Source organism: Poecilia reticulata, linkage group LG10, assembly GCF_000633615.1.
Source record: "Poecilia reticulata strain Guanapo linkage group LG10, Guppy_female_1.0+MT, whole genome shotgun sequence".
NCBI lineage: Eukaryota > Metazoa > Chordata > Actinopteri > Cyprinodontiformes > Poeciliidae > Poecilia > Poecilia reticulata.
Window position 1 is genome coordinate 25,256,761 of NC_024340.1, and position 25,981 is coordinate 25,282,741.

Here is a 25,981-nt window from a genome sequence, read left to right on the forward strand (position 1 = left end):
TTGTTTGCTCCATTTAGACAAAATTGAAGCCAGTAAAAATGCAACTTTTGCATCTGACTTGGATGGAGAAAAAGAAAGCGGTACACTCATCACATCTCCATGTCCAGCTCAACTGACTGCTTTGCGTGCAGCACATTTCACGCTGAGACAGGCATGAGCACAATTAAAAGTTGAACATTTAATGTACATCAATAAATCACCGTACCAGATCAGCCAATAAATATTACCAGACAATTTAATCTGCTGGAGCTGGTCGTGAAATGAGCTTCCTGAAAAGCTGAATGATCTTTAAGCTTTGACTGAATGCATTTCTGTTTAATGCAGGTTTCTGCTAAAAGTCAAGGATTGCTCTTTCATTTCATTCTTTTATATTTATTTCTATGTTTTTTGCATTTTTACCAGATCTCTAAAATGCACAATTGTGTTTTTAAGTTATATTTTTCTTTTTAAGTTGTATAGCACTTTGAATCATGGTTTATGACTTGGTGTACAGTGCAAATTGATTTGCACTGCCTTAAGTCAACTTTAAAATGTACTCAATAACATGCAAAGTACTTCAGTCATTGCTGCACTTCACTTGTAGTTTATCTTTTTAAGAATACAGTTTGGCTTTATCTTTAAGTTGCTGGTTGCATTCCACGTTTGTTTCCTGCTAACTGAGACATGGGTAAGTTCTACACTGTCTCTATTTCTAATATTTCTGTAAATCAATTTCTTATCTGAAAGTGGAAAAAGGGACGTTTCTGATTAAAAATCTCAGAGATAACTTTATTTTTCAAAGTTGTCACAAATGTAGAAATCATTAAACGTTGCCACTTCCCCCCACCAGCATGAACGCCAACCTTCGCCCCCACTCTACTCCTCTTTCCTCCTCTCCACTGCCCTCAGCCGCCCTTCCAGTTTGTTAACCCGGCTCTCCAAACCGGAAGTCTTCTCGGAGCTCGATGTGAACAGAGTCAGCAGGGCGACCACCAGCACCAGGACTCCCACTCGAATTGCCGTCGTCTCTGCGGAGGCGTACTTGTCGGTCACGATCAATCCGAAGAGCCAGAGAGCCAAAACCGTTTTCACAACCCAAAACAGCTGCTTGAAGACGCCGACCAGCAAACGGAGAAGGATGGTCAGAATCCAGTAGGCGATGAGGCCCACCAGACCCCACTGGGCAACGGCGGTCACACCCTCCGGGGTGAAGCGTGGCAACGTTGCAACTGTGAAGACAAGGAATCCGGTTTAGGGTTTGCTATTTATTTGTTCTGGAGAAAGAAGGACAGAACCAACACTCGCACCTAAAAAGGTGTGGCAGCCTGACTGGCCACAGGTCCAGCTGCATATTTTCTCTCAAGCTCTACTCTGATTGGCGCAGAAACTTATCACACTGCAGCATGCAAAAAAATGCAATGAGCGACACACCGAAGCTGAGAAAGCAGCAAAGTCTAAACACAGACACCAGTGTCTCAGCTGCAAACAATCCTGGTACCCACCATCGAATCCTGTGACTCTGAGGATCTCGGTGACGTAAACGGCGATGACGTTCAGGCCGCTGGCTGCTCCCTCAGCCAAGAATCGGATTGCCGTCGACAGAAACTGTGGCGGAGACGGGCAGGAGAGAGAGAGAGACAGGGAAAGAGTGAGAGGCATGTTTCGCGTTGTTTCTGCAGCAAAGAAGACGGACAACATTCTGATCAGCCAGGGGCAAAACAAAGAGGAGGTACAGCCAGGCACAGAGTCGTTTATCACGCTGAGACAGAGATTTACAGCAGCAGTTGGCACGAGCCCGTGAAAGGAAGAGGCCTTGAGGTGCTGCTCCTCATGAGAGGAGAGACAGCTGGGAGGAATCCCTCTCTATTCATATAGAGTGTCTCCTCACAACACCAGAGTCAGATGCAGAACAGTCTTGTCCTGTAAGCTCAAGGGTATCCCGGTCAGATGGACTGAGGGTGGGAAGGGGGCGTCTTATCTGCACCTGTTGCACCGCACAGTAACACATGGACCATGCACAGTGTTCGCACAAGTCCTAACATCTGACACTTAATACCACAGTGTGGCTTTACAGTGGGCTGCATGGGCGGGATGGAGGATGACACTGTAGCTTGAGGAATGCTTGTGCAAACTCCAGAGGAAGGTTTCATATCAACATAAGGACACAAAAGTATGACATTAATAATATATCAAAAGCTGATGTGAGGCGGAACAGAAAGGCTTGAAGTGAATACAGTAACTTTATCTGTCAGACCTTGGAAGTTTCTCTGCTACATTATGTTTACTTGCGCTGAGTCAGAGCTGCATGCGGAGCTGTTGTGGTTGCTATTATTACTCAAAACCCTCGCTTTATCCAGGTTCAGTTGGAGAGACGTTGTTTTGCTCCTTTTTTGTTGTGTTCTTGGTTGCATAACGAGACAATTTCCATGCCAGGGATTGTGTGTGTGCGCGCGTACACCTCGGATTTTTACATTCTGAGATCTGCCATCTGAGTCACAGTGAGCAAGTTTGTTATCGAGCGACACATAAAAACAAAAATATTATCTGCACAAGCTCACAGCAGGGAGAGAGGCTGCAGGCTCGCATGCAAATATCACAAATGAGGCGGCGATGACTTCACAGAGGCCATTTTGTTCCAACTACAGGTGTTGAATGGGCTAAGCTCCAACTGGCCGGCTCCAAAGTTTCAGTGGCGGCCCCAGAGTCTTGTGAAAGGTTGCCATGGACTGAGTCTCCCTGGCAGAGTTTTAGTTGTTTTATTAAAACAGATTGATGTGGCAGAACTTGAAATTTAAAGAAAAACTAACACCCTGATGCCCACAAACGTATGTGTGGCGAAATATTCTAACTCTTCCTATTTCAAACCCTAACTATGAGACCGTATTTCATTTGAAAGAGTAGCCAGAAGTACGTAGTAGATATTTAAAAATGGCTCCATAAAAAAAAAAAACTACATAAAATTTTTTTTGCAAGCTTACACTTAGCAAAGCTTACACTTCCCTCTCTTAAATACATGCTTGACAAATATTTAGTCAGTATGACATCCAGACAACTGGGTACCACCAAATTCACAGGATTGACCTTTGCTACCTGACCCCCCCCCCCACCCCCATTGGTGGCGCCACTTACAAATTTGGAACCATGCCACGGTAGAGTGTTTGGGAGTTTTCTTACCATAGCCAAGGTTTGGACGTTCTCCTGACCCAGCTTTGATTCAAGATACAACACAGCACTCTGAAGAGAAGGGAGCCACAGCATGGTGGGGGTAGGGTCATGATGTGGGAGTTTATGTGTGTGCATGGGTGAATGGGTCATATGGAGGTTGAGGGGATCAGGAGAAGGATTAGGAAGTCGAGGGAGCACGGAGAGAGGGATGAGCGTGAAGGATGAAGAGAAAAAGTGATAGCTGAAAATTAGTAAATCAGTTTTTTATCAAGAATATTACAGCTGAGTTAAATTATTAAGAATGAAAGGGAAAAACAAGCGTTTGCGAATAGAGATTAAAAAAAAAAAGTGTATAATGGTGTGTCGCGGCTCCTCCTGTACCTCAGCAGCTGAGCGGATCACTCCTGCTCCCACCAGCGACTCCGCGTACCGCTGGATCTCCTGGCAGGTTCCCGTGATGACGGTGCGCAGGGTGACCACCGGCGGGCTCTCCGCCTTGGCCTGCTGGCCCCCGGCCCAGCACAGCGACACGCCGAGAGCCAGCGCAGCTACAGAAAGCCAAACCCGAGCCATGGCCCTGTCGGAGAACAATGGGGAGGATGGGTGTGGAAACGGCGTGCCAAGATGTGCGCGCACAGGCTTTGCGCTGCAGCTCGGGGAGCTTTAGGCAGAGGCTCGGAAATCAAAAGCTTAATTAAAAATGGCTTCTTTGAGGAGCAGTCTGAGCGGGCTTCAAGCGTGCATCTCAAGCGGGGAAACGTGAGAAAACCCGGCCCTGATCATCAAAGTGATCAGCAAAATTAGACGAAATCCCCTCGGGATCACAAATTATCCAGGCAATTATGTTTGGCGGCGCTGTCGGAATCTGATCCAGAGCGATCCTGCGTTAACAGCGGCTATATTTGGTGTTGAAAGGCTTCCAGCAGGGGGTCCGAGCACACGATCTGCAGTCGGGACGCAGCGGTTCATACAGGAGGAAGAAAGAAAAAAATAATACAGCGGAAATACGTGAAAAAAGGCTTCCTTTGGTTGGGAGATTTATGAGAAAACGGGAGTGACGCGGCGAACCCGAGTGAACCTAAAGCTTCTTATTTCGGCTCCAGCGAGGCTTCGCGGCTCCTTGTGTCCCTGTGCCTGCATTAAACGGTAAACTGCGATGAATTACGCTGCTCAAACCTTCACGGATATAAGAACCAGCTTTATGAGCTCCACTCCCTTCCTTCAAGCGATTCTAACGACTGTTTCCAACGAGAAAACACGCCTGGATCTTCAGGGAGGAGGAGGAGGAGAAGGAGGAGGAGGAGGGGGAGGAGAGCTCTGCAGCACAGGGATAAACAGAGATTTGCACACTGGGACTTGTGGTTTAACACACACAAAGTCAAATGTGAGGACTGCTCATAGATTTAGGCTCCAGCTCTTTTCTTGTGTGATCAGTTAGCGTCAGCCCCGCTATCTTCCTTTGAAGTCTTTTTGCCACGTGCTGCACTTCTAATGCAGCACGTGGCATTATGGACTATAGACAGTGAGTCATTTATTCATTCACAAACAAGGATGTTTTGGGGTTTTTAGGTACCAAAGTAGTCATAACATATAATAAACGTTTTAGCTTGTTAAATAGCAGTATTAATCCAGCCACTAACTCATTACAGGATTAATCATTTTGCGACCCTACACTGGTTGACCAGTAGGTGACAGTGTCTGAACTGACGCCTACAGGGGCCAGACATAAAGTGCCATTTTCCAGGACAATCAAGTAACTATTTTACCTTCAGTTCTTATGAAAATCCAGTCTGTTTTAAACATAACTTAGAATTTGACACCTTGAAATTGGGCCTCTGCCTCTTTAAGAAGCGCCTACTCTCGTCAGCCTTCAGAGTATCCTCACAAGGCTTCTCATTATGCTGTTCTTCTAAGCTTTGCACTGAGTAGTTGACATGATGACGTCATCAGAGGAGCAGTTCCACCAGGTGTTTGCTAACTGCTGCTGCTGCTAGTCTGAAGGAGCTGAGCGGAAGAGTTCCAAGGAAAGAGGTTCTGTGAGATTGGCAGCGCATTTAGGCACCCCCAGATGGACGCCATGGGAGATGTGAGGACTTCTCACACATGCAGGAATAATATAACATATACAACCCAAAAATAATGATTTTACTTAATACCCACACCCCTTTGATGAAATGGCTTGTATGCAAGCATACATCAACACCTACACTCTGCTTTGGATAAGCTGCCCGCTGTAGTGTGTAAGCTACGCTGTGGAAGGTTAGGAGCTGGAATCGGAAGCACACATTTGATATCAGTTTAATAACTAGCTGAACATCAAAATACACCACAGGAACATGGGAAATGTTAAAGAATTCAGAGGCAAGAAAATAATTTCTAATAAAAAAAAAAAGAAGAAATGTACAATAAACAGAGACACTTCATATAAACAACACTAAGAGAAATGGTCTTTTTCTTTTCACTGCAGTTTTTCATCCACTGCATTCACGTGCCGTTTTTAAAAGCAAGCAACACTCAGTATAAAACCATTCCTTCTGCACCAGAGAACATCAGCGTAGTAGTGGATACTGGATGGGAATGTTTCAGTCATTGTGTGGAGGGGGGGTAAAAAACCTTTTAATAAAGTCTTCCACTTGGAGCATCACTGAAATCATCCTGTGGCTGCACTTAATACCCTGTGAAAGGATGGACCACATGATTGCTTCAGGCACCAGCTCCTACTCATCCCGACTGGAGGAGGGCAGAGTTGGTGGATTTAGCCGATGTAAATGCGATGGAAGTCATTCGCCCCGAAGGCGGCGTTGCACTTGGGGCACTTCCTCTGCCGAGTGTCGTAGCGCGTCTTGACGCACTCGAAGCAGAAGACGTGGAAGCATTTTGTCAGGACGGCGTCCTTCACCCGGGAGTTGCAGCACGGGCACGTTAGGCGAGCCTGCAGGAGGAAAGGGAAGAGGAGGAGGAAACGTCTTCAACTGTAAACATGGAGGCCATTAAGGTTCTTGACTGAGTGGTTTAAAGATGAAGGCATGCGAATTTGTAAAGCAGCTAGGGCTTTGTTGTTTTAGCTGAGTCATAAATCTTGTAAACATGGCTTTCACTAATCATTCAGACTTGTCATAATTACACAAAACTACTGACTCATTTACAGACAAATGTTAGGAAAATCTGACCATGACGCTGCTGAGTATTTCAAAATGTGGCTGGTGTTATGAAAAAAAACAACTAGTTACAGAAATTTAACTTGAAGGCTATTCATCTGGGGGGTTTTTTATGTCAGATGTTTTATTCAAGCACAAGATTGTAATAAATGTAAGCTTTCTATTTTGTGTGCGTACCTTGTACTCGTTAATTTCTTCGTTCAGGATTTCGTCTCCGTTGCTGATCTTCTCAGCTGGTTTCTTGGCTTTTTCAATCTTTCTCCTTAGCTTGGAGATGTCCTCCTGAAAAACAATCAACTGTGAGGGGAAAAAAAAAAAAAAAATCTACCACAAAGTGAGGCGCTGAATGACCTTCATCTACTGGTATAAAAGACGAGCTTACGCACTACAAATACACATCTGTTTAATCACTGATTAGAAGATACAATAATAGGATGAGATGTCATGATAGAGCAACAAATTATGGTAAAAAAATATATAAAATTCAAATTGAATAAATAATTAACTGAAATAGACATGATTAGAATTTGGGGCATTTAGGATTAAACCATTTGAATAATAATAAAAAAAGATTTTAAAATCATTCCAGATGTTATATATATAAAAAACCTAAATCATTTTATCGCACTGTAACAAAAAAGATTATGTGATTAATAATAATAAAAAAAAAAGACTTGCCAAGAAAGGTGGAAGACATGCAGCAAAAAGTCCAGGGCTGCATGTCCAACACCAAAACACAGACAACTGCTCCTCATCTGGCCAAGAGTTGCCCAAATGTCTCGTTTTATAAACAACTATTATTAAAAAACCTTGCTCCTCAACGCATTAGTATTTCAGTAATGAGCAAAACTGAGAAAATTTAGACAGCAAGGAATCTGCAGAACAGAATTCCCCTATACTGGAAAGGATTTTACATTTGAAATGTAAAATACACGCGTCTTCCTTGAAAACAGTTCACACAATGTCTTCATTCAAGCTGAAAGGTTAAGAGCAGCTATCCAGTAATGATGATAATCTCTGATGATGTTTGCAAACTCTACAAACACACAGTATCCCAGGAAGCGTTGTGAGCATCAGCTGTGTTTACTTTTCAGAAACTGATTGCACCAATTAACTCAGCTGGTGCAGTGAAGTAGCTCCTTTCATCATTTGTCATTTTCAGGCTCAACCTGAAACAAACTTAGATCCATAGTCAAAGATAGAGATTTTTTTTAATACTTTTTTTTTTTATCATCGTTAAATTAAATAGTGGATATTTGGATTGATTTTAAACCCATATAATCCATCTCCAACAAAAGCTTTTCATTATAGTCAGCATCAGTAAATTAATGCTGGACTTTATTTTTGAAATAATCTACAGTCACTTGTCATCATTCAGTCCAAATAGTAACAATGTTAAAATAAAAACTTCATGTTATTATTAATTTCATCATTTTACAGACCGAGTGCAGGTTTAGCCTCTGTGTGTGTTGCTACCTGCGCTCGCCGGGCGTTGAAGGACTCCTTCTCTCTGGAGATGCTGTTCTCCACCACCTCCTCTCTGACCAGCTTCAGCTTCTGCTGAACCTGCTCCAGCTGCGCTCGCAGCTCCTCTGACAGCAGCGCAGACTCCTGAGCCTGCAGCCGCGACAGACGTCATTCAACTTAAACTCCTGTTTTGTTTTTTTTTTGTTTTTTTTAAACCAGGATTTATTAGAATGTTTAATTTCTCCACAGTTTTAAAAGATTAAGTTTCTGATCAACATGTTACCTTTCGTTTGTTCATGTCCAAAGCTTGTGTTCGAAGCGCCAGCTCCCTCTCCGCAGTACTAATTGTGCCCTGCAGGAGGCGCTCCTTCTCCTCCAGCTTCCTGACCACCTGCAGCTGTGCATCCACCTGTCAATCATGACCATAACAAATGAGTCCGAAAGAATCTAACAACACTCAAACATGATTTAAGTTCAAACCAAATGAAAAAGATAACAGTAAATTGATCTCACAATAATTTGTCAACAGTAGACTATTAGGGACTAACAAGGCCTTCAGTGCCTTACTATAATGTGTTCAATGAATACAAATAAAAGCATCTTTTTATTTGAGATAATATATATAAGATGAGATATTGAGGCGCGGCCTCATGTTGCACCTGAGTTTTTAAGGTGAGGAGTTGGTCGGCAAGCTCTTCCTTTTCCTCCTTCAGAAGCTTGTGGATCTGGTTGGACTTGATCCGCTCGCTCATCAGCTTGAAGTTGGCGTCGTCTTTCTCCCGGAGCTGCTGCATGAGGCGGATATTTTGTTCCTGCATGTCCTCGAAGGCCTGGCCCGTCACGTCCATCTCGCTCAGCAGCGCGTCTTCCTCCTGACGGGTTTTGCAGGGAGAAGTGAGATAGACAAAAAAAGAGAACCGGGCAGAAAGCTGGTGAATGTAAACGACCTGGTGGAGCTCAGACCTGTTTGGCGATGGACAGCTTCTTGTTGAGGATGTCTATCTGTTCTTCTACTGAACGGATCTTTCTCAGAGCTTCTTCGTCCGCCATTTTCTTGCCCTCTCTTCTCTCCCTCTCCTCCAGCTCCCGCAGCCTCTGCCGAAGCTCCTCTGCCTGCATCAAAGAGGAGATGTATTGTCACATCGCATTCAACAAACTCTTCTTTTGTAAAACTGGGAACAATATCCAGACTAAACGGTAAAAAATGTTTTACAATAATTAAAACAGCTCAAGGATTATGATCACCTCTGACTTGGTCTTTTTCTCTGCAGCCATGAGCTGGACTTTGTCTCTCTGCTCCTTTGGTGCCGATCGATACATGTCCAGCAGCAGCTTCATCTCTCTCTGGGACTCCTGGGCTTTCCTACAAAGTTACAGATGCGTATAGGGAAGAAATTTTAAGTTTCAGAAAAAAATCTGGCTGCAGTCGGAATTCTGCCTAGATCAAAGCCTTTCTAGATGCTGATTTACAAGGTCATTAAAAGATCCAGACTATACGTACAACACAAGATGGATGGGAAATACAACTTTCCAAACGTACTTTAGTTCTGTTCGGACGATCTTCAGCTGCTCCATCTCTTTCCTCTTGGATCCTCCGATCATGGCGAGCCGATCTCCGCCCGTCTCCTCCGGCTGGCTGCTGACTCCCGGCTTCTCCCTTTCCTCCTTCACCCCGCTGCTACTGCTGCTGCTGCTCCGGGTCGGCCGCTCTCTCTCCTTCTCCTTTTCTCTCTCTCTGTCTTTCTCCTCTTTCTTTATAATGTCTTTTTCTTTCTTTTCCTCCTTCTCTTTTTTCTCATCTTTTTCCTCTTCTTTTATGTTTGCATCCGGTTCGATGCCAGGCTCCGTTTTTAGTGAAATTCCTTTCAAGGAGGACAAGGTGGATCCAAATGATCAACCGCGATCCGGGAAAATGAAACTACTGTGATTGTAAATGTAATTTACCGGTGCTGCTGGGTGTGGACGAGCCGTTATCCGGCTCCGTTTTGACCACAGGTTCTCCAGAAACAGCCGGGGTCGAAGGAGAGGTCAACTCGTCCTTCACGTCCATCTCTGTGCTCGACTGCGACTGGAGGATGGCGCTGCCCTTTGAGGCGCGGATCTACACAACGAGGAGACGTCTTTAGCTCGGCTGTTTCCCCTCGTAGCTTCTGACTCTCTGTCCCGTTCTGACCTACCTGGTGGAGCTCAGCTTGCGTCTCTCTCAGTCTCAGCTTGTACTTCACCACCTCTCCTTTCAGCTGCTGGTTGTGTGTTTGCAGCGTGCTTATAAGGTGACGCATCTCCCTGTTGATGGGACCTAAGAGAAAAGGTGCGATTTAAAATGAGAAGATGAACCGGTAAAAAAAAAAAAAATCTGATTAATCATGATGAATCGATTACTGAAATAGTTGTCAAGTAATCAAGTAATCAATTAATCGTTAACTGGAGAATGCAGAATCATAAAAGACCATTTGCTGAAAGAACAACACTCTCCTCCTGGCTCTGATTGCTTGTTTCTGACCGGGAGCAGTGCATTTCTTCAGATAGACAGGTGGATTACCTGCTTGCTCATTGGCTGCCAGAGTCTGTTCAAATTCGATGCGCAGCATCTCGTACTCCTTCTTGACCTGAGCCAACGTGTCTTCCAGCTGAAACACCTCAGTGCGGACCTTCCTCTGCAGGGCCACCTCATCATTCTGCACAAAGACACGATGAAAGCGAGCAGAAGTTAAGACAGGGATGCATTTAAACCCCGACATGAACACGCACACACACACACACACAAACACACACACACGCCAACCTAACCCACCTCCATGTGCTCCAGCTGTCGAAGGCGCGCCGTCCTGGTAGTGTTGAGGCGAGCACGGGTTTCGTCTAACTGGGCCTTGAGGGTCAGGGACTCGTTGTAGAGCACAGAGAACTGAGACTGCAGACAGCGGTACTCTGAGGACTCTTTGACCAAACCTTCAGCTCGACTCAGCAGCTCCGTCTGGCAACCAAGAAAATGATTAATAAACAACAAAGCCAAAGAAAAAAGTTGAAATGACATAGAAAAATTTAAGTTCCTTGACAGGCTACAAATTTAAACCAAAATAATGCAACACCAAAGTTAAAGGAGCCAGTTTCATGGGCTTCAAAGTTTGAAGCCGGCTTTACTCCAACGTCTCAGTAAAACCCAGTGCATGTGAATATAAAATGAAATAACATGAAGTGTAAAGACAAAGTGAGTAATTTAGTCTCAGTAATTGTTCTTTTAAGACCTCAGGGATTTGTTGGAGAACATTAGCAACACCAAGACCAAGGAGAACAGCAGAGTGTGCAGGAATAATATTATGGAAAAATTGAAAACACAGGTTTTGTAACAATATCTCGAGGCTTGAAAGTCTCCCAGGACACTTCTCAGTCTACAGTGACACATGGTGGCAGCATCATGCCGTCAGAATAAATACCGGCTAATACTGGAAGTAACACTGTAAGAGTCTGTAATAGACTTCAGATTCAGAAAAAGGTTTACCAGTCCTAAACATGCAGCCAGACCTACACTCATAGGGTTTAGATCAAAGCATATTCATGTATTAGCTTGGTCTAGTCAAAGTCTAAACCTGGATCTAATTGAGATTCTACTGTGAAACCTGAACACTGCTGTTCACAGCTGCTTTCTGTTCAGTCTGACTGAGCTTGGCCTCTTTTGCAAACAATGAGAAACCATTTCAATCTCTAGTTGTGGAAAGCAGAATAAAAACACAAAACAGATTTTAATTGCTAAATAAATTAAGAATTTTGTATAATTTCCATTCACTTCGAAATTGTGTCCTTTTTGGTAGAATGTCACAGTTAAATGTTGAAAAAATATCTTTTTGTGGTTATAATTTGTGATTGTAACGTGAAAAAAATTGGAAAAAACTTAGGTATAAATACTTTTATACCTAAAAGTATCACTCAGCAAATATCACTCAGCAAAGATCCATTTAGTATCTTGAGCATCACAACAAAGTGCCTTTGAGCTCGAGTTGATGCAGTCGCTGAGTTTTGTTCAGCTTTAAACGAGGAGCCAAAGCTCTGCTGCTGAAATGCAGAAGTCTGAATTGAAATCGTTGCTGCAAAGGCGGAAATACCTTCATGCTGTTGTTCTCCTGCTGGACGTTTTGCAGGTCCTGCTGGAGCTTCTGCAGCTCAACGAGGCGATTTTCTGCCAGCTCTGTGTTCTCCTCCAACTCACTGTTCATCTCCTCAAACTATTAAAAAAAATAATTTAATGTGAACCAATCTGAGAAACTAAATAAATGAAGAAATAAATGAAAGAGGAAACAGAAACCTACCTTTCTTTTGTTAATGGTGATTGTTCCACACACGCTGCTGGCCTCACCACACACTTTGTAGCCTTTGCTGTTGACCTGGACAGCAAAGGTGTTGCAGTTTAACACAAACTACAACACACATCTTCATCCAGCTACTGACAAAATTCAGTCTCACCCGCTCCAGTATTTCGCTGAGGTGGGCATTCAGCCTGTTCTCTCGACGGCGGATCTTCTCCATGTCCCACTGGAGCTCTTCAATCCGAGCCTGCAGCTCGCTGACGCGCTGGTCCGCCTTGTTAGCCGCCCGACCCAAAGACCGAGACTGCAAAGGACAAGGAGAGCAAAGACTGATGAGGAGACGGGACTCTCCTTACAACAGAGGCTTCAAGCTCCAGTCATCAGGGACCAATGCCCTGCAACTTTTCCATGTGTTTGTGCTTCCACAAACCCAAATTAAATCATCTGTTTCTCTTCAGGACTCTGCAGAACCTGACTGGATGCTGCATTGGATCAGATAGCTATGTAAAAGTTGCAGAACCGACCCCTGCAGTACAAGAATCTAACTGTTTAAGATTGCTCTACAAGGTTTCAATCAGTTACATTTTATAAAACGGCAAAAATTATTCATCCTGCCATTTTATGTCGTCCTAGTGAGATGCCCCACATATTTTTACAGGCAAGAAATTTCAAGATTTATTATTTATTTTAAAAAAATACACAAAAATCTTCACTATAAATATAGTCAAAGAAATCGATACATTTTCCTTGATCTGTACTCATCAAGGAATAACTAAAATACTTTTTAAGTTGAATAAAAATCTGATAACACCACATGGGCATGATCTTATAATTCCTTCAAAAGCGCAATCTGTGTGAAATAATCTCATTCGTACTGGTCAAATCAAAGAGCAGGATTGGTGCATCTCGATTTGAAGAAAACAACCACTAAGAAGGAAGTCTGTACCTCGCTGGTCATGTGACTGTGTTTCTGCTTCAGGTTCTCGGTCAGCTGCTGGAGCAGCTCGTTCTCCCTGCTCAGGAGGGAGTTCAGCTTGATTGCGACTTGCTTCAGACCACCGTCTGTAAATACACAATTTGTTTCCAGATTAAGTTTCATTCTGTTGCAGTGCCATCAGTGCCTCTTTATATTTTTTTGGAGAAACTCCTGCATGTTTCCCCTCACCGCCTCCAGAGTCAAGCTCCGTTTTCAGTTGGTCCAAGGTGCTCTTCAGGTTCTTGTAGATCTCCACCAAACGACTAGCCTGCTTCTGGCTCGACTCCACCCTCTCCTGCAGCTCGGCCTCCATCTCCTCACTGGTGCTGCTTGCCAGCGTCGCCAAAAAGGAGTTAGACGTTTCTCCTTGGTGCCCTGGGTGAAAAACAGGGAAAGAAATGGTTGGTTTAGTATTTGTTTAATATATTCATGCTGTGCTTTTTTCTGCTCCTGTGCCCGATCCATAATTACCTCTGTCTTTGGCCCGCTCCTGGTTTGAATCTCCATCGGGTTCTGGAGTTTCCGGCTTCAGGCTCCGTCCCTCCCCTGTTGGAGATTTCTCCGGTTCGCTGCTTGTTTGGTCGTAGCGCCTGACGAGGAGTCGGATGTTCTCATCGAACTGAAAGAGAGTAAGTTGTGACACGTTTTTACTTAACGTAAAAGAAATGAACCCAAGCCATTCGTCTTTAATGTTCTTTCTCTGAATGTTCACCTGGTTCCAGTATCTGTTGAGAATCAGCAAACTGGCATCATCTGTAGCCTGCCGAGTCTCCAGTCTCTCAATTCGCTCTCGCAGCTCATCCTCAATCACCTGCAAGCCAATGAGCCAACAGATGAAGCACAGTGCAGCTTTCTTTGCCTGTGTCCAGAGCTGTAAACGTTCATTGAGTGTACCTGTCGTTGATCGAGAGATTCCCCCAACTTTCGGTTCTTAGCTTGGAGAGCTTTGATGTCTTGTTCCTCCTGGAAAACATTTCATTCGGATCGGAAAAATAATGAAAACTTCACACTTTTCTGATGCATCAGATGAAGATAAAAGAGAGGCTCACAGAGTTGGACACTCCTCCCAGTTTGATGACCGTCTCCACCGCGGTGCTCCCTCCGGCTCCAGCGCTCACACTGGGACCTCCGTCCTCTCCATCCCGCTCCCTCCGCTTCTCCGGGGGGGCACCGGAGGAGGTGGGCCCACTGGGGTCAGCGGGACGCTTCTGCCCTGACATCTTCTAGCTCAAAAGCAACAAAAGCAAACATTTACCGGAGATGCAATTTAGCAATACGGCTTTACTTTTAATTTTTTAACCCAAATACTCCACAGTGATAATAATATAAATGTAGAAAAACAATGCTGTGTTAACATTCAGACTCTGGGGAAGCTGCCTGAAACTCTCTCTGCATGTTAGCTAGCTGCTAACGGCAAATGCAAAAGAAACTGAAGAGATTTAGAGCTGAACAGACGATTTGCTGGGACCGTCTGATAACACGTTCAGTATGACATGTTTTAACTAAACCCTTACCGATGTAAATGTTAACAGTTACTGACTGAATCTGTTTCGAAATGTTGATGTTACGACTCCTTCCCTCACGGAAACGGAAGTGTTAACGTCCTAGAGGGAGGGCGGGACCACCTTCACCTGACATCCGCTCTCTACCGCCATCTCCAGGAAAGGAGGGCGCTCTAAACGTGTTCAATCTCAATAATTTCTGATAATGCGCCTCCTGTCCTGTAACACAGTTCTATAAAGGGGTTTTTTAACGATAAGGATTTATTCTAAAGGACAAAAAACATTTACATTTGATCTATCTGTCGTGTTCTTTATAACTGCCAATTGAGCCACCCATCTGGTGCCTCAGGGATCCTTACTTGGGCCTATTTTCTTTTATTCTTTGGTGGTAAAGATGAATATTTCTTTTTAGCTTCATAAAGAGTGTAGATATAATTTTATAATAAAGAAAAAACAGAAGTGCAGGTTTTGAGTGCCAATAAGCTTCTGGGCAAAGTTGTGTTTTTGTCTTACTCTGACTGTAATAAGAACTTATTATTATTATTTTTACTTACAACCTTTTTCATTTACAATTGGTTCAAAACTTTACAGTGCAGCAAGACGGCTTACTACATAAACTCGGCTTTTGAGGTACCTTGGGATATTGCAAGAGCCTTGTTATGTTAAAATTTTGGTTTCCAGAGGACACTTTTTGCTCCGGTTAGCATAGCATAGAAATTGTAAGAAAAATTATGAACTTCTGCCAGTTCATCAGGGATCCATACTTGGACCAGTTTACTTCGTATATCCCTCTTCAGTAAAGATTAAACAATTTATTTTTTAGCTTGAGCAAGGGTGAATATAAATCTCATCAGTCTGCTCATTTGCACAACAAACTCACTGATGCTTCCATTTTCACAGCATGATCTTTTTTAATGAACATCTAATTAAAAACATTCAAATTTAGCTAATTGTTTTCAATTTTCTTAAAACAAATATTTTATGTCTGATGATTTCTCAAAACAGATATTTTGCACATTATATTTGCTTTTGTGTCAGCAAGCATGTGTCCAAAACTTATTTGCCAACAGTTTCAGACGGCCCAGACAGAAAGCCTGTGACACAATACATGACGAAATCGTCCTGTTTTTGAAACACACTCAGATAACAATCTCTACCTCACTAGTTTATCTAAAGCCTTTGCTTGTTTCAAAGTCTACCAAAGTCCAGAATTCTTCAGCGAGATTAGACCATCAGAGCACATGACAGAACTAAAGGCATTTTGAGCCTCAGTGGCATGGATTCCTGAAATAATTTGGAATCTGTTTTTTTTTTTTTTTTTTTTACAATTTTTTAAAAAGATATGTTGTTGCTCTGCAGTAGTTTCCCCTGGTGAAAACAACATTATTCTGGTCATGTGTACATGTTATTTGAATAATGTACATATTACGCGCTATATGCCATAACACAAGAAATATGCAGTTTTTCAGTGCTGACAGGGATATTCAGGATTTCCCACCAGTTGTATGACACACTAGAGAAATGATTTACAACAAAACATTCAAACCAGCAATTGTCCCCTGCAATCTGTTTTAATTACCATCTTATGTACACCCACTGGGACAAGCAAGATTCTTTGGATGACTTTTCAGAACTACAAAGTATGTGAAAATAAAATCACCCACAAAGGCTGAACTCTGAGCTGCAATTAGAAAGAGGACATTGCACATGGTGCAGAGTCCAGGTTGTGTAAAAGCTATCTCATCAGTCTCAGTCTCTGGGTGCAAATGTCCCCATCTTTTGGGATTAGATAAAAAGTTATTTAAAAAAAAAATAGCAGTGTAAAAAGATATGCATGCAATGTACAGCAAACTGCATGAAGACACAAGTTTTAAAAAGCTGTTTTTCTCGGAATGTGACAACGAGCATATTGCTGTGTGTGCAGAAAAAGTTACCTCTGATTATGGATTGCGTATTTGAAGTGAAACTTCAACCCCAATGAAAATATAACATGCCAAAGAAAATAGTAATGATAAACAAAGATTTAAAACCGATCTGTGTATTGACTTTAAGGAAATAGAATTTCCAATGGTGAGAAGAGATCTGCATGTCTGATCTGTTTTCTGTACAGTGATGAAAACAAAATTTGACACGCAGCTGCTGATTGTCCTTCGTCTTTATTTTAACAAAGGTCATTTTGAGAATCCTTAAAAAAAACATCTGCAAGATACAAATCTTTGCTTGTGAATGTTTACAATTCCCCCAGAAGAAGGGATCCAAAACCTGAATTGCAACATTGCAGCAGAGCTAGTGTCTCCAGTTACATTTTCTGCAAAACTAAAGAAGGAGGAGCTCTCCCTCCTCTGATTTCTTCGCTCATGCAGACTTTGACTTTGCACTCACACAATGCTCTCTTTCATGTTTCAAACTCAATCCCAGGCCCTGCGATGAACTGTGGAGTCCACAAAGCAGATCAACATCATCATGAAGCCCGCCTTTTTGGGTTTGACGGGGGCCAATTGCGTCTCCATTGTGACACCCGCCTCCCCCGGCCCGCCCCCGCCACATCATGAGCACCTCCCCTCCTCCCCCTCACCGCCCTTAACAGGAATAAATACAACTCTTCACCCACTTTCTGCCTTCTTCATCACCATCGCGATCAGTGCTGGAAGGAAAAAGGAGGCCGTTTGTCACCTCAGCTGTCGTCGCAGTTTGACAAAACACTCAAGTGAGATTCGTTTTTATTTGGTCATTTGAGAAATTTGTGAGGATTGTTCAGAACGTGACTAGTTTCTGCGCCACTGCTACATTATAAGTGGGTTTGGTCTGCATGCGACTTTGCACATGTTTCCAGGCTGGTAGAGGTGGTTTGTTGTTAACTGCTAATAAACAGAAATGCTTACATTTCCTTTCAAATATGAATTTGCATTGATGTTTTTATTCTGACACGGTGAAAAGAAATCAAGTCCAAAAGTATTTGCGCAAATATCATTTGGCGGAAGTTATTGTATTGCATGTAAATTATCAACAAGAGCTTAGCTGTAGTACCTTGTTTTGCTGTCATTGCTCTGCAGAAAAAAAAAAAACGTTGGTCAACCTGTTGTTGCAAAGTGAACTATGAACTCAGGTTGCATATCTAAACAGAATAACGAATCTGTTTTGAAGGCCAAAGTTCAACCATGCAGACCAAATATTTAACTGAGGTGGTGCAAGAAAAGCAGGATGTGTAATAGCAGCCATTTGCCATTATTAGATGTAAAAATGCAATGCATTTTCCTCTCTCACTGTAAAATTTGAAGTTGATTTTAATAATCCGCTATGGTTCTCCAAGGATGACTCATCAGTTCCCAGCCCTCTCTCCGGAGCAGAAGAAGGAGCTCTCTGACATTGCTCAGAGGATCGTCGCTCCAGGAAAGGGAATCCTGGCTGCGGACGAATCAACAGGTTAGTCTCGGTCTCGGTTGTGTTATTGGGAGCGACTGCAAGCTGGTCATGTGCGGCTGAAAATCTACGCTCCTCCCTCAAGGCACCATGGCGAAGAGGCTGCAGAAAATCAATGTGGAGAACACGGAGGAGAACCGCCGCTGCTTCCGGGAGATCCTTTTCTCATCCGACCCCTCCATTGCCAACAGCATCGGCGGGGTCATCTTCTTCCACGAGACGCTCTACCAGAAGTCAGACAGCGGCAAACTCTTTCCCCAGGTTATTAAGGAGAAGGGGATTGTCGTTGGGATCAAGGTGAAGAGATCTCCATGCAAACTTCTGAGACTGTTAATAAAAGAGTGTTGACAATTTTTAGATTTTACTTACACTTGTGTGATTAATTGACACAGGTAGACAAAGGCACAGCTGGTCTGAATGGAACAGATGGAGAGACCACCACCCAAGGTAACTACTACCATTAACACATATACTCTTCTTTGCATATTTCTAAAAAAAAAAGAAGAAAAAAACGATTCAGAGTGAGATCTTTTGTGCCTTTTTAGGTCTTGATGGCCTGTCAGAGCGGTGCGCCCAGTACAAGAAGGACGGCTGCGACTTCGCCAAGTGGAGGTGTGTGCTCAAGATCTCAGGTGGCTGCCCATCAGCTCTCGCCATAGCAGAGAACGCCAATGTTCTTGCCAGATATGCCAGCATATGCCAACAGGTCTGTGTCGCAGTTTTAGCTGCAGTAACGGACAGCAGATGAAGAACCTAGATGTCATTAGTTTTAATCCCGTCTTCTCCAGAATGGCCTGGTGCCCATCGTGGAGCCAGAGATCCTGCCTGATGGTGACCACGACCTGCAACGCAGCCAGTATGTCACAGAGAAGGCGAGTATGACACAAAGCACACCATCTACATATTAATTACATGATATCAATGCCCATTCATGTTTATGTGTATGTATTTATCTGCAGGTCCTGGCTGCTGTGTACAAGGCTCTGAATGACCACCATGTGTACTTGGAAGGAACTCTGCTGAAACCCAACATGGTCACCGCTGGACACTCCTGCACTAAGAAATACACCCCCCAGGATGTCGCCTTGGCAACAGTAACCACCCTGAGGCGCACTGTACCCGCTGCTGTGCCAGGTAAGCCTTCTGCAGCTGATTCCTCCAACCACAAGGAATCAGGTTATAGGAATATTTTAGGATTTATGAAGTAAGGTTCTTGTAAAAAGTTAGAAGCAACAGATATCTTTCTCTCTCTCTCTCATTTAGTCTAAGTCCAGATTAGTTTAAACTAGTTGTTAGGTTTAGATTACATTTTTATTTATAGAGAAGAAAAACACTATTTTCACCTTGTAGGTAGGTAGAATTAGGTGCACCACCAAGGACTTTCTCATAGAAAACAACTGATGAAAGTAAAACAACAGGAGAGCTGCCTTCTCCTGGAAACAATATTAACTGTTTGTAACATTTAAATAAAACCTTACTTCAACATTTTAACTGTAAATTGTGCTTCTTTTCTGCAACCTTTCCAGGCATCTGCTTCCTTTCTGGAGGTCAGAGTGAGGAGGAGGCCTCCCTCAACCTGAACGCCATCAACCAAGTTCCCCTCCACCGCCCCTGGAAGCTGACCTTCTCTTACGGCCGAGCACTCCAGGCCTCCGCTCTTGCAGCCTGGGTGGGCAAAGACGCCAACAAGAAAGCTGCGCAGGAGGCTTTCTTCACCAGGGCGAAGGTGAGCCTCAGACAGACAGGAAGCCTTTGATGAGTTCCTAATCATCAATTAGCCATTCTGGACTTTAAATATTTCTTATCTGGAATTACAAAATTTTACACAGTTTCGTGAATGATTGATTTCTCAAAGCTTTCCATTTGTTCGGTCTTGCACTCAGGTGACGCATGCAACTTGGCTGATCATTAATGCTACTGTTTGACTTTGCCCTTCTCTCCTCTGCTCCGCTCCCATTAGATCAACGGCCTGGCCTCCAAAGGAGAGTACAAGCCTGCCACCCCAGCCAGCCAGGCTGCTATGCAGTCCCTTTACACTGCCAGCTACGTCTATTAAATGCTATGAACACTGAAAAAAATAAAATAAATGTTGATGTCCCCCTGCATCACCAATAACATGAGAGGATTTCCAGCGTAATGTCGAGCTATTGTTGATAAAAGTTGATAACATCAAAAAGAAATAAATTGAAAATTCCAAAATATGTGACTTTTTGACTTTGTTTTTGGTTGTCCAAATTTTAGAGCCACAACTATTACTAGATAAGGTTAGATACTATTATATCTCTTTTTTTCCCGACGGTATGACGACTGTTAGGGCATCTACTGGAAATTTACATTGCACAATACAGATACAAAAATGATGCAAAGACATGCTGATGCATATTTTATTTTATTTTAATACATCTGTGTACTTGTAAGTCAAATTTATTTAAGCAAAATTTTTAAAATCAGTTAATGCAGTAAAGTTAATTCACAGTTATAATAAAAATAATCTGATTAAAAATGTGAAGCTGGTCACCATAAAAGCTGTTCATATTTTTACATGATTAAAAACTAAACACTTAACTACTAATGTTACATTTTTAAAAAGCATATTGTTAATCTAATATTACTGATGTGGTGTAAGTGGTCATTTCATAGGTTAAATTTAGATACAATGAAAAAGTTTAACTTTTCTAACTTGGTGCAGGTGTAAAAATCTTTCTCATCTGGCATTAACCAGTCAGCGCGTCTTCCAAGAGTATTTATACCCCTTGAACCTCCTGAGGTTTTTTTTTTTTTTGGCATGTTATAACCATAAGCTTCTGATTATTTCGTATTATTTGTGATATATCAACACAACAATGCAATGCATAATTATAACGTGGAAGATACCTGGCCTTCGAAACTTCAGTAAAATCCTAAAGATTTCTTTAAAAATCACCAAATTTTTAACGAGTCCACCTTCATATAATTTAAACTCAGCGCAAATACAGATTTTCTGTTAAGACCTCAGGAGGTTTTAGAGAATGAAACAATATTCCTGAAAATGGAAAGAAAGCAACTGCAAACCTACCAAAATATGGCTGTTCGTATAAACATATACAGTATATGACATAATTGTTAAAAAACACCTGAAGTGAACAAAACAGTGTTATGTGAGTGCATAGGATGGTACTGGAGAACGTTGGTCCTAGTTCGATTTTTCTTCACTCTGGGGATGCATCACAAAGTGCTGGACAATAATCTGAAAACAAAAAGCTGGAATGAGTGATAAAAACTCAACAGCTGACAGACAGCAATGTGACCAAACTATGTTTTCTTATCACAATTATGTTACGTTTCTTCTATCTTTCATTTATTTGCTATAGTCTAATAAATGTCAGTTCAATTTGTCTTTTTTTGACAAATTGTTTACCTCATTGTGTACGTAATAAAAGTAAATTGTATTTCCCTGTTAGTCGAGATAAAAATATATATAATTTTCCAAACTGTAGACCTTTGATAGATTTAAACATCGTTTTAGAGTTTATTATAGAAAATGAAGTTTATGAAATACAATATTCTATAAGATGCCACTGTAAAAATCAAAATCAATCTATTTCAAAAGGCACACTGTTTCTTATTTGTGAATTGATTAATTATTGTGATGCAGATTGTTTACTGATAAAAAAAAAAAGATGTATGACTGTTTCATATTACGTTGCACAGGGTGTAATTTACATTACATAATTGCACAGGCAAATAAAGGCATTACATTAAAATGTATTTTCACAAACCAAGTACAAGTAAGATAAATAAAAGGTTGTGTCTTTATGTCAGAAGATGTAAATTTTCTGTGCCAAAAAGTAGCGGTATGCATTTTAAAAACTATAAAATTTGACTGGATTGGATTAACAGTTTAAATAATTAAAGCCTAAATTGATTAGAAATGTAAACTTAACTTTGAGTTCAGCAGTAGCTCAAAGTAGATAATTAAAAACGGAATCACATAATCACAATACTGACTAGTAACTCACAGTGTGATGTAATTAATCATCTTGTGCTTTAAAAATCAAGCTACAGTGAAAACATTTTCAGTGGACACAAAGTATTTCCTTCCACTAATGAGTGCATCAGATGAAATTCTGTCTCATTTCAGTGGTTTTGAGCTGATATAAGGGTAACTAGAGACCTCTGTCACGTTAAAGCTTTTTATTTGAACTTTGATTGGAGTCAAATACTCTCCTTTTATATTTACTCTTAGTTTAAATCTTAACTCTGGGTGAGCTGTGGTGGCGCAGGGGTTAAGCACAACCCATGTATGGAGGCCCTAGTCCTCAACGCAGCTGTCGCAGGTTCAATTCCCGGCTTGGCGACCTTTGCCGCATGTCTTTCCCTGTGCAAGTGACCATTATGACTAATTTTCAGTTTCCAAAAGGTTACCATCTTTTTTGAAATATTATACTCCATGTTACTCTGCAGAGGCTCAGCATTGAAAGGTAGAACGTGAATTTTAGCTTTTCATTTTTTTAAATGACACAACACCGAAGAACATATTACCTGACTTCTCGTAGATCGTAATGCGTAACCTGCGATGGCGCTCAAGAAGATAAGAAATGCTGATACAAGCAGAGAAGATGCAAGCAAGATTCCTTCCACCGAAATAAATGGCACCTACGGTTAAAAAAGCATAGCTGTAAAATACTAAATGGGGGTTTTATCCACACAGACAAACATGATAGCAAAGACAAAGGAGGAAGAGAGTAAACATGAAGCTCACCAGATGGTTGCCGTAATGCCAAATACGCCACGTGTAGGAAGCGATTAAGGGTATCCTTTGTGATATGGTGAAAATAATGCCCAACAGAGAGACCACATACATGGCCAGGCATGAGGTCACCTGTGCAGTCAGATTACAAAGACAACTGAGTTTAATTAAGAAAGACTGTATGGTCAGTAATAAAGTTGGACAAAAGTGTATTTAAATCTTAAAACTAGGGATTATAAAAAAAATTAAAAAATAAAAAATCAACAGGCTCACCATCTTCTTGGATGGACGTAACTCAGTGTAGATAGATAGGACTCCACATGTAATGAACTTCAAATACAAACATCCACATCAATCAAAAGACCCAATCATTTTCTGCTACAGAATTGCATATCCAGTTCCATTCCTAGCCATATCATGCAATGATAGCTACTTTAGCACTGAACAGGGGAGTTGCATCTATTGTTTCCTGAAGTAGCTGGGTCATGCAGCAGCTGTGCTGTGCACATACTGTATACCTTAGCTGGATAAGAGATTTAATTATTTTTTTTTTTCTTTTGTCTTTTTTCAAGGTATGCGACAACAATGAGGTAGTTTTGAATGATTCTCCAAAGTCTACTGATGTACTTGTATCGCATCATGGGAGAAACAATCACGAAAGAACAAAAATTCAATATTAGCGTGTAACGTGTCTCAAGGGCGCCATCTGCTGGATCAAAAGTTGCCATAAACCCTTTAAATAAATAAATAAATAAATAAATAAATAAATAAATAAATAAATAAATAAATAAATAAATAAATAAATAAATAAATACATTTTTAAAAGAAATATAACAATTAATTGTAATGATCTGCAGCTCCAACTGGCAGCCTTTCCCTAAACTATGTTTTAAAAACAAATAAATGTATCCATTTATCTAAGCTCATTATGGTCATATGATTTTTGCACATCCCTTGGATCTCATGTCCGACTCTTTTATTTCTAATAACTGCACAGTATTTTCTGTTCTAATTAGAATAATTATTATTGATAAAATTATTGTTGCTTTTATTCATCTTGTTTTATATATACTGTTTTTAACACTTTAAGAACTTCTTTTGGGAACCTTTGCACCTGATGCTGCTGTTACACCTGAATTTCCCCTTTGCTGGACAATAAAGGCTGTTTCTATTTTCTATTGTGTTCTATTAATTCTATCAAATGGTATTTGAATACAAAGCGACTAAAAGCACAAATGTACAAAATGTTGAAGGCCCTAAATATTAAGTAGTGTTTCTAGACACATAATTGTCTTAAAACAACATTTATGAAAAGCTTGCATGCATATATGTAAAGGGTTAAGCCACCAATTCAGAAGTCTGATGCCATTTTTTTGCACATCGCAATGTTATGGCTTAAATTTGTACATCAGAATTTAATGAGATATTAAACATTTATTTCAATTAAAAAATTTAATGCAAAATTGTGCAGCTTAAAAATAAGCTGCACAATTTTTTGCTTTGATTTCTGTATCAAAATAACGCAGATCATTAAATGACCACTTTTTCTCCTATTTCACTCCAAGCTCCACTCCAAAATGGGCAACCCTGTATCAGAGTGGACAGAATGCAAACAGCGCTAATTTTGAAATGCTGGTAGGCTAAGCTGTTTGAGCGTGACACAAAAAACATATCAAAATTCAGATAAAAAAAAAGAATTAACTGATTATTAAATGCTTTAAGCAAAACAAGGAAACCCTTTCAAAACAACGCCATATTTTGCTGTATCATATTTGATATGTTACACTTTTGCTGCCAAAATGTAAAACATTTCCCCTCGTTTTGTATTCTATGAAAAATGCACAAAATAGAAGAAGCAATGTTAATTGCTCAATACATGAGGTCAGAAATGAAATGTTCAAAATTGCTGAGCTAGCAGTGAACGAAGCTTGGTCGGGAGTTTCCTTCTATTTTCTTTGTCTATAGTTAAACTAAAAACAGGGAAATGTTTTTTTTTTTTTAATGTTGTATAAACAAGGTTTCTTCTTGAGCTTTAGCATTTAAAAACATACATACCAGAGTTCCTTGCCAGAAGGGAATATATATTCTGAATGAGGTATCCGAGTCATTACCAGCCATCACAAATCCCATCACAACCTCAGCGCAACCAAACATCAGAATCACAATCTGAAAAAAACAAACAAAAAAAACAAATATATATTCAGTCAGTGTGCACAGTTGTACATGAATTTACACCCACTCCCTGTTTTCTTTTTACCCCAAAGCTTCTGGGTTGTTTTCGGACAAAACGGTGCAGAGGTTTGCTGGACAACAACAGGGTCTCGTCTAACTTCTGATTCTCATTTTCTCCTGTTGGTCTCTCCACTACAGTTGACTCGGTTTCCTCCATTGCCGAGCTGTTACACAACTGTGTCGTACTGTAGCGGAAAGAGAGCAAGAATTTGTTGTGCCGGGTCTTGTACATACTCTTCCAGCATGGAAGTACTGTAGAAATACGACACCTACTGCACACAGAACAGTGATAAACAGCCACAAAGAATGCATTAAATGCGATACAAAACACGAAGTAACTCACCAAGAGGTCAATATAAGATGTGGTGCGTATAAGACGACAGGAAGGGGATGTTGTTGTTGGACACCAGAGGAAATCAAGAAATTTGATTTCTTCTCCTTTTTTCACCCCCCCTTTCAAGAGGAGGGGCTTCGTGCCGTTCAGCCTGAACAGTATGTAAGACCACAACAATCAAAACTACAACCCAATAAATAAATACATTTAGTTTTCTTTAGATTTTTCATGGATTAAACAAATAGAGATTAAAAACAACATGTTTGTAACATTACAGTATGGTGATTGCCAGATAATCTATGGTATCTTAATTTTGTGACTAAAATATTAATTCAAGACCGATGCTGTCAAACAGATAGCTGCGGTGGATTTTTATTTTTTTAGCTGTGAAGAAAAACATATGCACACCAAAAGGAAAAAAAAAAACATTTTCTGCTTGCTTGAATGGAGAGAAAGAAACTATTGCAAAATAAAATTAAGAAAGAATGAAAGTGAAAAACACAAGTTGTTATGTTAAATTATTGTTAAATTAATGTAAAATTACTAACTGTAAGTTTACCTGTTGGAAAAAAAGTAACATATTCTGACTATACCGTAGCTTGTTAACGCTTTTATCCAGTAAACATGGGTCCATGGCTTACTACCTGAGTGGCAAACAAAAACCCAAAGGTATTATTTTATTTGGGCCCAGATTAGTTTTTGTAGATAGCTCACATGT

At 41.1% G+C, this 25,981-nt stretch overlaps 4 protein-coding genes across 6 annotated transcripts; 1 reads left to right on the top strand and 3 right to left on the bottom strand.

Moving 5' to 3' along the window:
- Positions 1-744: 744 nt before the first annotated feature.
- On the bottom strand, positions 745-4,445 carry LOC103471297 (uncharacterized). Of its 2 annotated transcripts, XM_008420196.2 has the most exons (4): positions 3,526-4,445; positions 3,154-3,213; positions 1,482-1,584; positions 745-1,208 (listed from the first exon to the last, which is right to left on the bottom strand). In XM_008420196.2, the coding sequence occupies exons 1-4, from the start codon at positions 3,715-3,717 to the stop codon at positions 856-858; spliced, it is 708 nt and encodes a 235-aa protein (XP_008418418.1). In that variant the 5' UTR covers positions 3,718-4,445; the 3' UTR covers positions 745-855. The 2 variants fall into 2 exon arrangements, with proteins under 2 accessions (XP_008418418.1, XP_008418419.1); XM_008420197.2 differs by lacking the exon at positions 3,154-3,213.
- Positions 4,446-5,426: 981 nt separating this feature from the next.
- Positions 5,427-14,670, bottom strand: rnf20 (ring finger protein 20, E3 ubiquitin protein ligase). 2 transcript variants are annotated; one of them, XM_008420193.2, is made up of 22 exons: positions 14,561-14,670; positions 14,096-14,269; positions 13,941-14,009; positions 13,759-13,857; positions 13,518-13,665; positions 13,236-13,421; positions 13,017-13,132; positions 12,228-12,374; positions 12,074-12,148; positions 11,870-11,989; positions 10,564-10,743; positions 10,312-10,447; positions 9,947-10,068; positions 9,714-9,870; positions 9,310-9,631; positions 9,015-9,132; positions 8,733-8,882; positions 8,429-8,641; positions 8,053-8,178; positions 7,779-7,919; positions 6,480-6,584; positions 5,427-6,076 (listed from the first exon to the last, which is right to left on the bottom strand). In XM_008420193.2, the coding sequence occupies exons 2-22, from the start codon at positions 14,264-14,266 to the stop codon at positions 5,900-5,902; spliced, it is 3,078 nt and encodes a 1,025-aa protein (XP_008418415.1). In that variant the 5' UTR covers positions 14,267-14,269; positions 14,561-14,670; the 3' UTR covers positions 5,427-5,899. The 2 variants fall into 2 exon arrangements, with proteins under 2 accessions (XP_008418415.1, XP_008418416.1); XM_008420194.2 differs by having other exon boundaries at positions 14,096-14,273; positions 14,561-14,667.
- A 2,499-nt stretch (positions 14,671-17,169) lies between these two features.
- On the top strand, positions 17,170-20,034 carry aldob (aldolase b, fructose-bisphosphate). Its single transcript, NM_001297481.1, is given in 9 exon segments — positions 17,170-17,255; positions 17,859-17,971; positions 18,054-18,265; positions 18,361-18,415; positions 18,514-18,674; positions 18,757-18,840; positions 18,928-19,102; positions 19,495-19,694; positions 19,929-20,034. Coding segments are annotated over 8 exon segments (1,095 nt in total). The 5' UTR covers positions 17,170-17,255; position 17,859; the 3' UTR covers positions 20,025-20,034.
- Positions 20,035-20,789: 755 nt separating this feature from the next.
- On the bottom strand, positions 20,790-25,390 carry LOC103471294 (membrane-spanning 4-domains subfamily A member 4D-like). Its single transcript, XM_008420190.2, has 7 exons — positions 25,273-25,390; positions 24,955-25,114; positions 24,753-24,863; positions 22,971-23,027; positions 22,710-22,829; positions 22,490-22,603; positions 20,790-21,194 (listed from the first exon to the last, which is right to left on the bottom strand). The coding sequence occupies exons 2-7, from the start codon at positions 25,084-25,086 to the stop codon at positions 21,141-21,143; spliced, it is 588 nt and encodes a 195-aa protein (XP_008418412.1). The 5' UTR covers positions 25,087-25,114; positions 25,273-25,390; the 3' UTR covers positions 20,790-21,140.
- Between the last annotated feature and the right edge of the window lie 591 nt (positions 25,391-25,981).

Bases quoted from the DNA above. Each gene is read 5' to 3' on its own strand.
- LOC103471297 (XM_008420196.2), bottom strand. From the start codon at position 3,717: ATGGCTCGGGTTTGGCTTTCTGTAGCTGCGCTGGCTCTCGGCGTGTCG. The intron at 1,585-3,153 runs GTAAGAAAACTC...TCTCCGCCACAG, and splicing joins ACGTCCAAACCTTGGCTATG to TTTCTGTCGACGGCAATCCG. The intron at 1,209-1,481 runs GTGGGTACCAGG...TTGTCTTCACAG, and splicing joins CAGAGTCACAGGATTCGATG to TTGCAACGTTGCCACGCTTC.
- rnf20 (XM_008420193.2), bottom strand. From the start codon at position 14,266: ATGTCAGGGCAGAAGCGTCCCGCTGACCCCAGTGGGCCCACCTCCTCC. The intron at 9,871-9,946 runs GTAGGTCAGAAC...CTCGTTGTGTAG, and splicing joins CGCAAGCTGAGCTCCACCAG to ATCCGCGCCTCAAAGGGCAG. The intron at 8,642-8,732 runs GTCTGAGCTCCA...AAAACCCGTCAG, and splicing joins AGCTGTCCATCGCCAAACAG to GAGGAAGACGCGCTGCTGAG.
- LOC103471294 (XM_008420190.2), bottom strand. From the start codon at position 25,086: ATGGAGGAAACCGAGTCAACTGTAGTGGAGAGACCAACAGGAGAAAAT. The intron at 23,028-24,752 runs GTATGTATGTTT...TTGTATTTGAAG, and splicing joins CCTTCTGGCAAGGAACTCTG to TTCATTACATGTGGAGTCCT. The intron at 21,195-22,489 runs GTAATATGTTCT...TTTTGTTTTCAG, and splicing joins TACGATCTACGAGAAGTCAG to ATTATTGTCCAGCACTTTGT.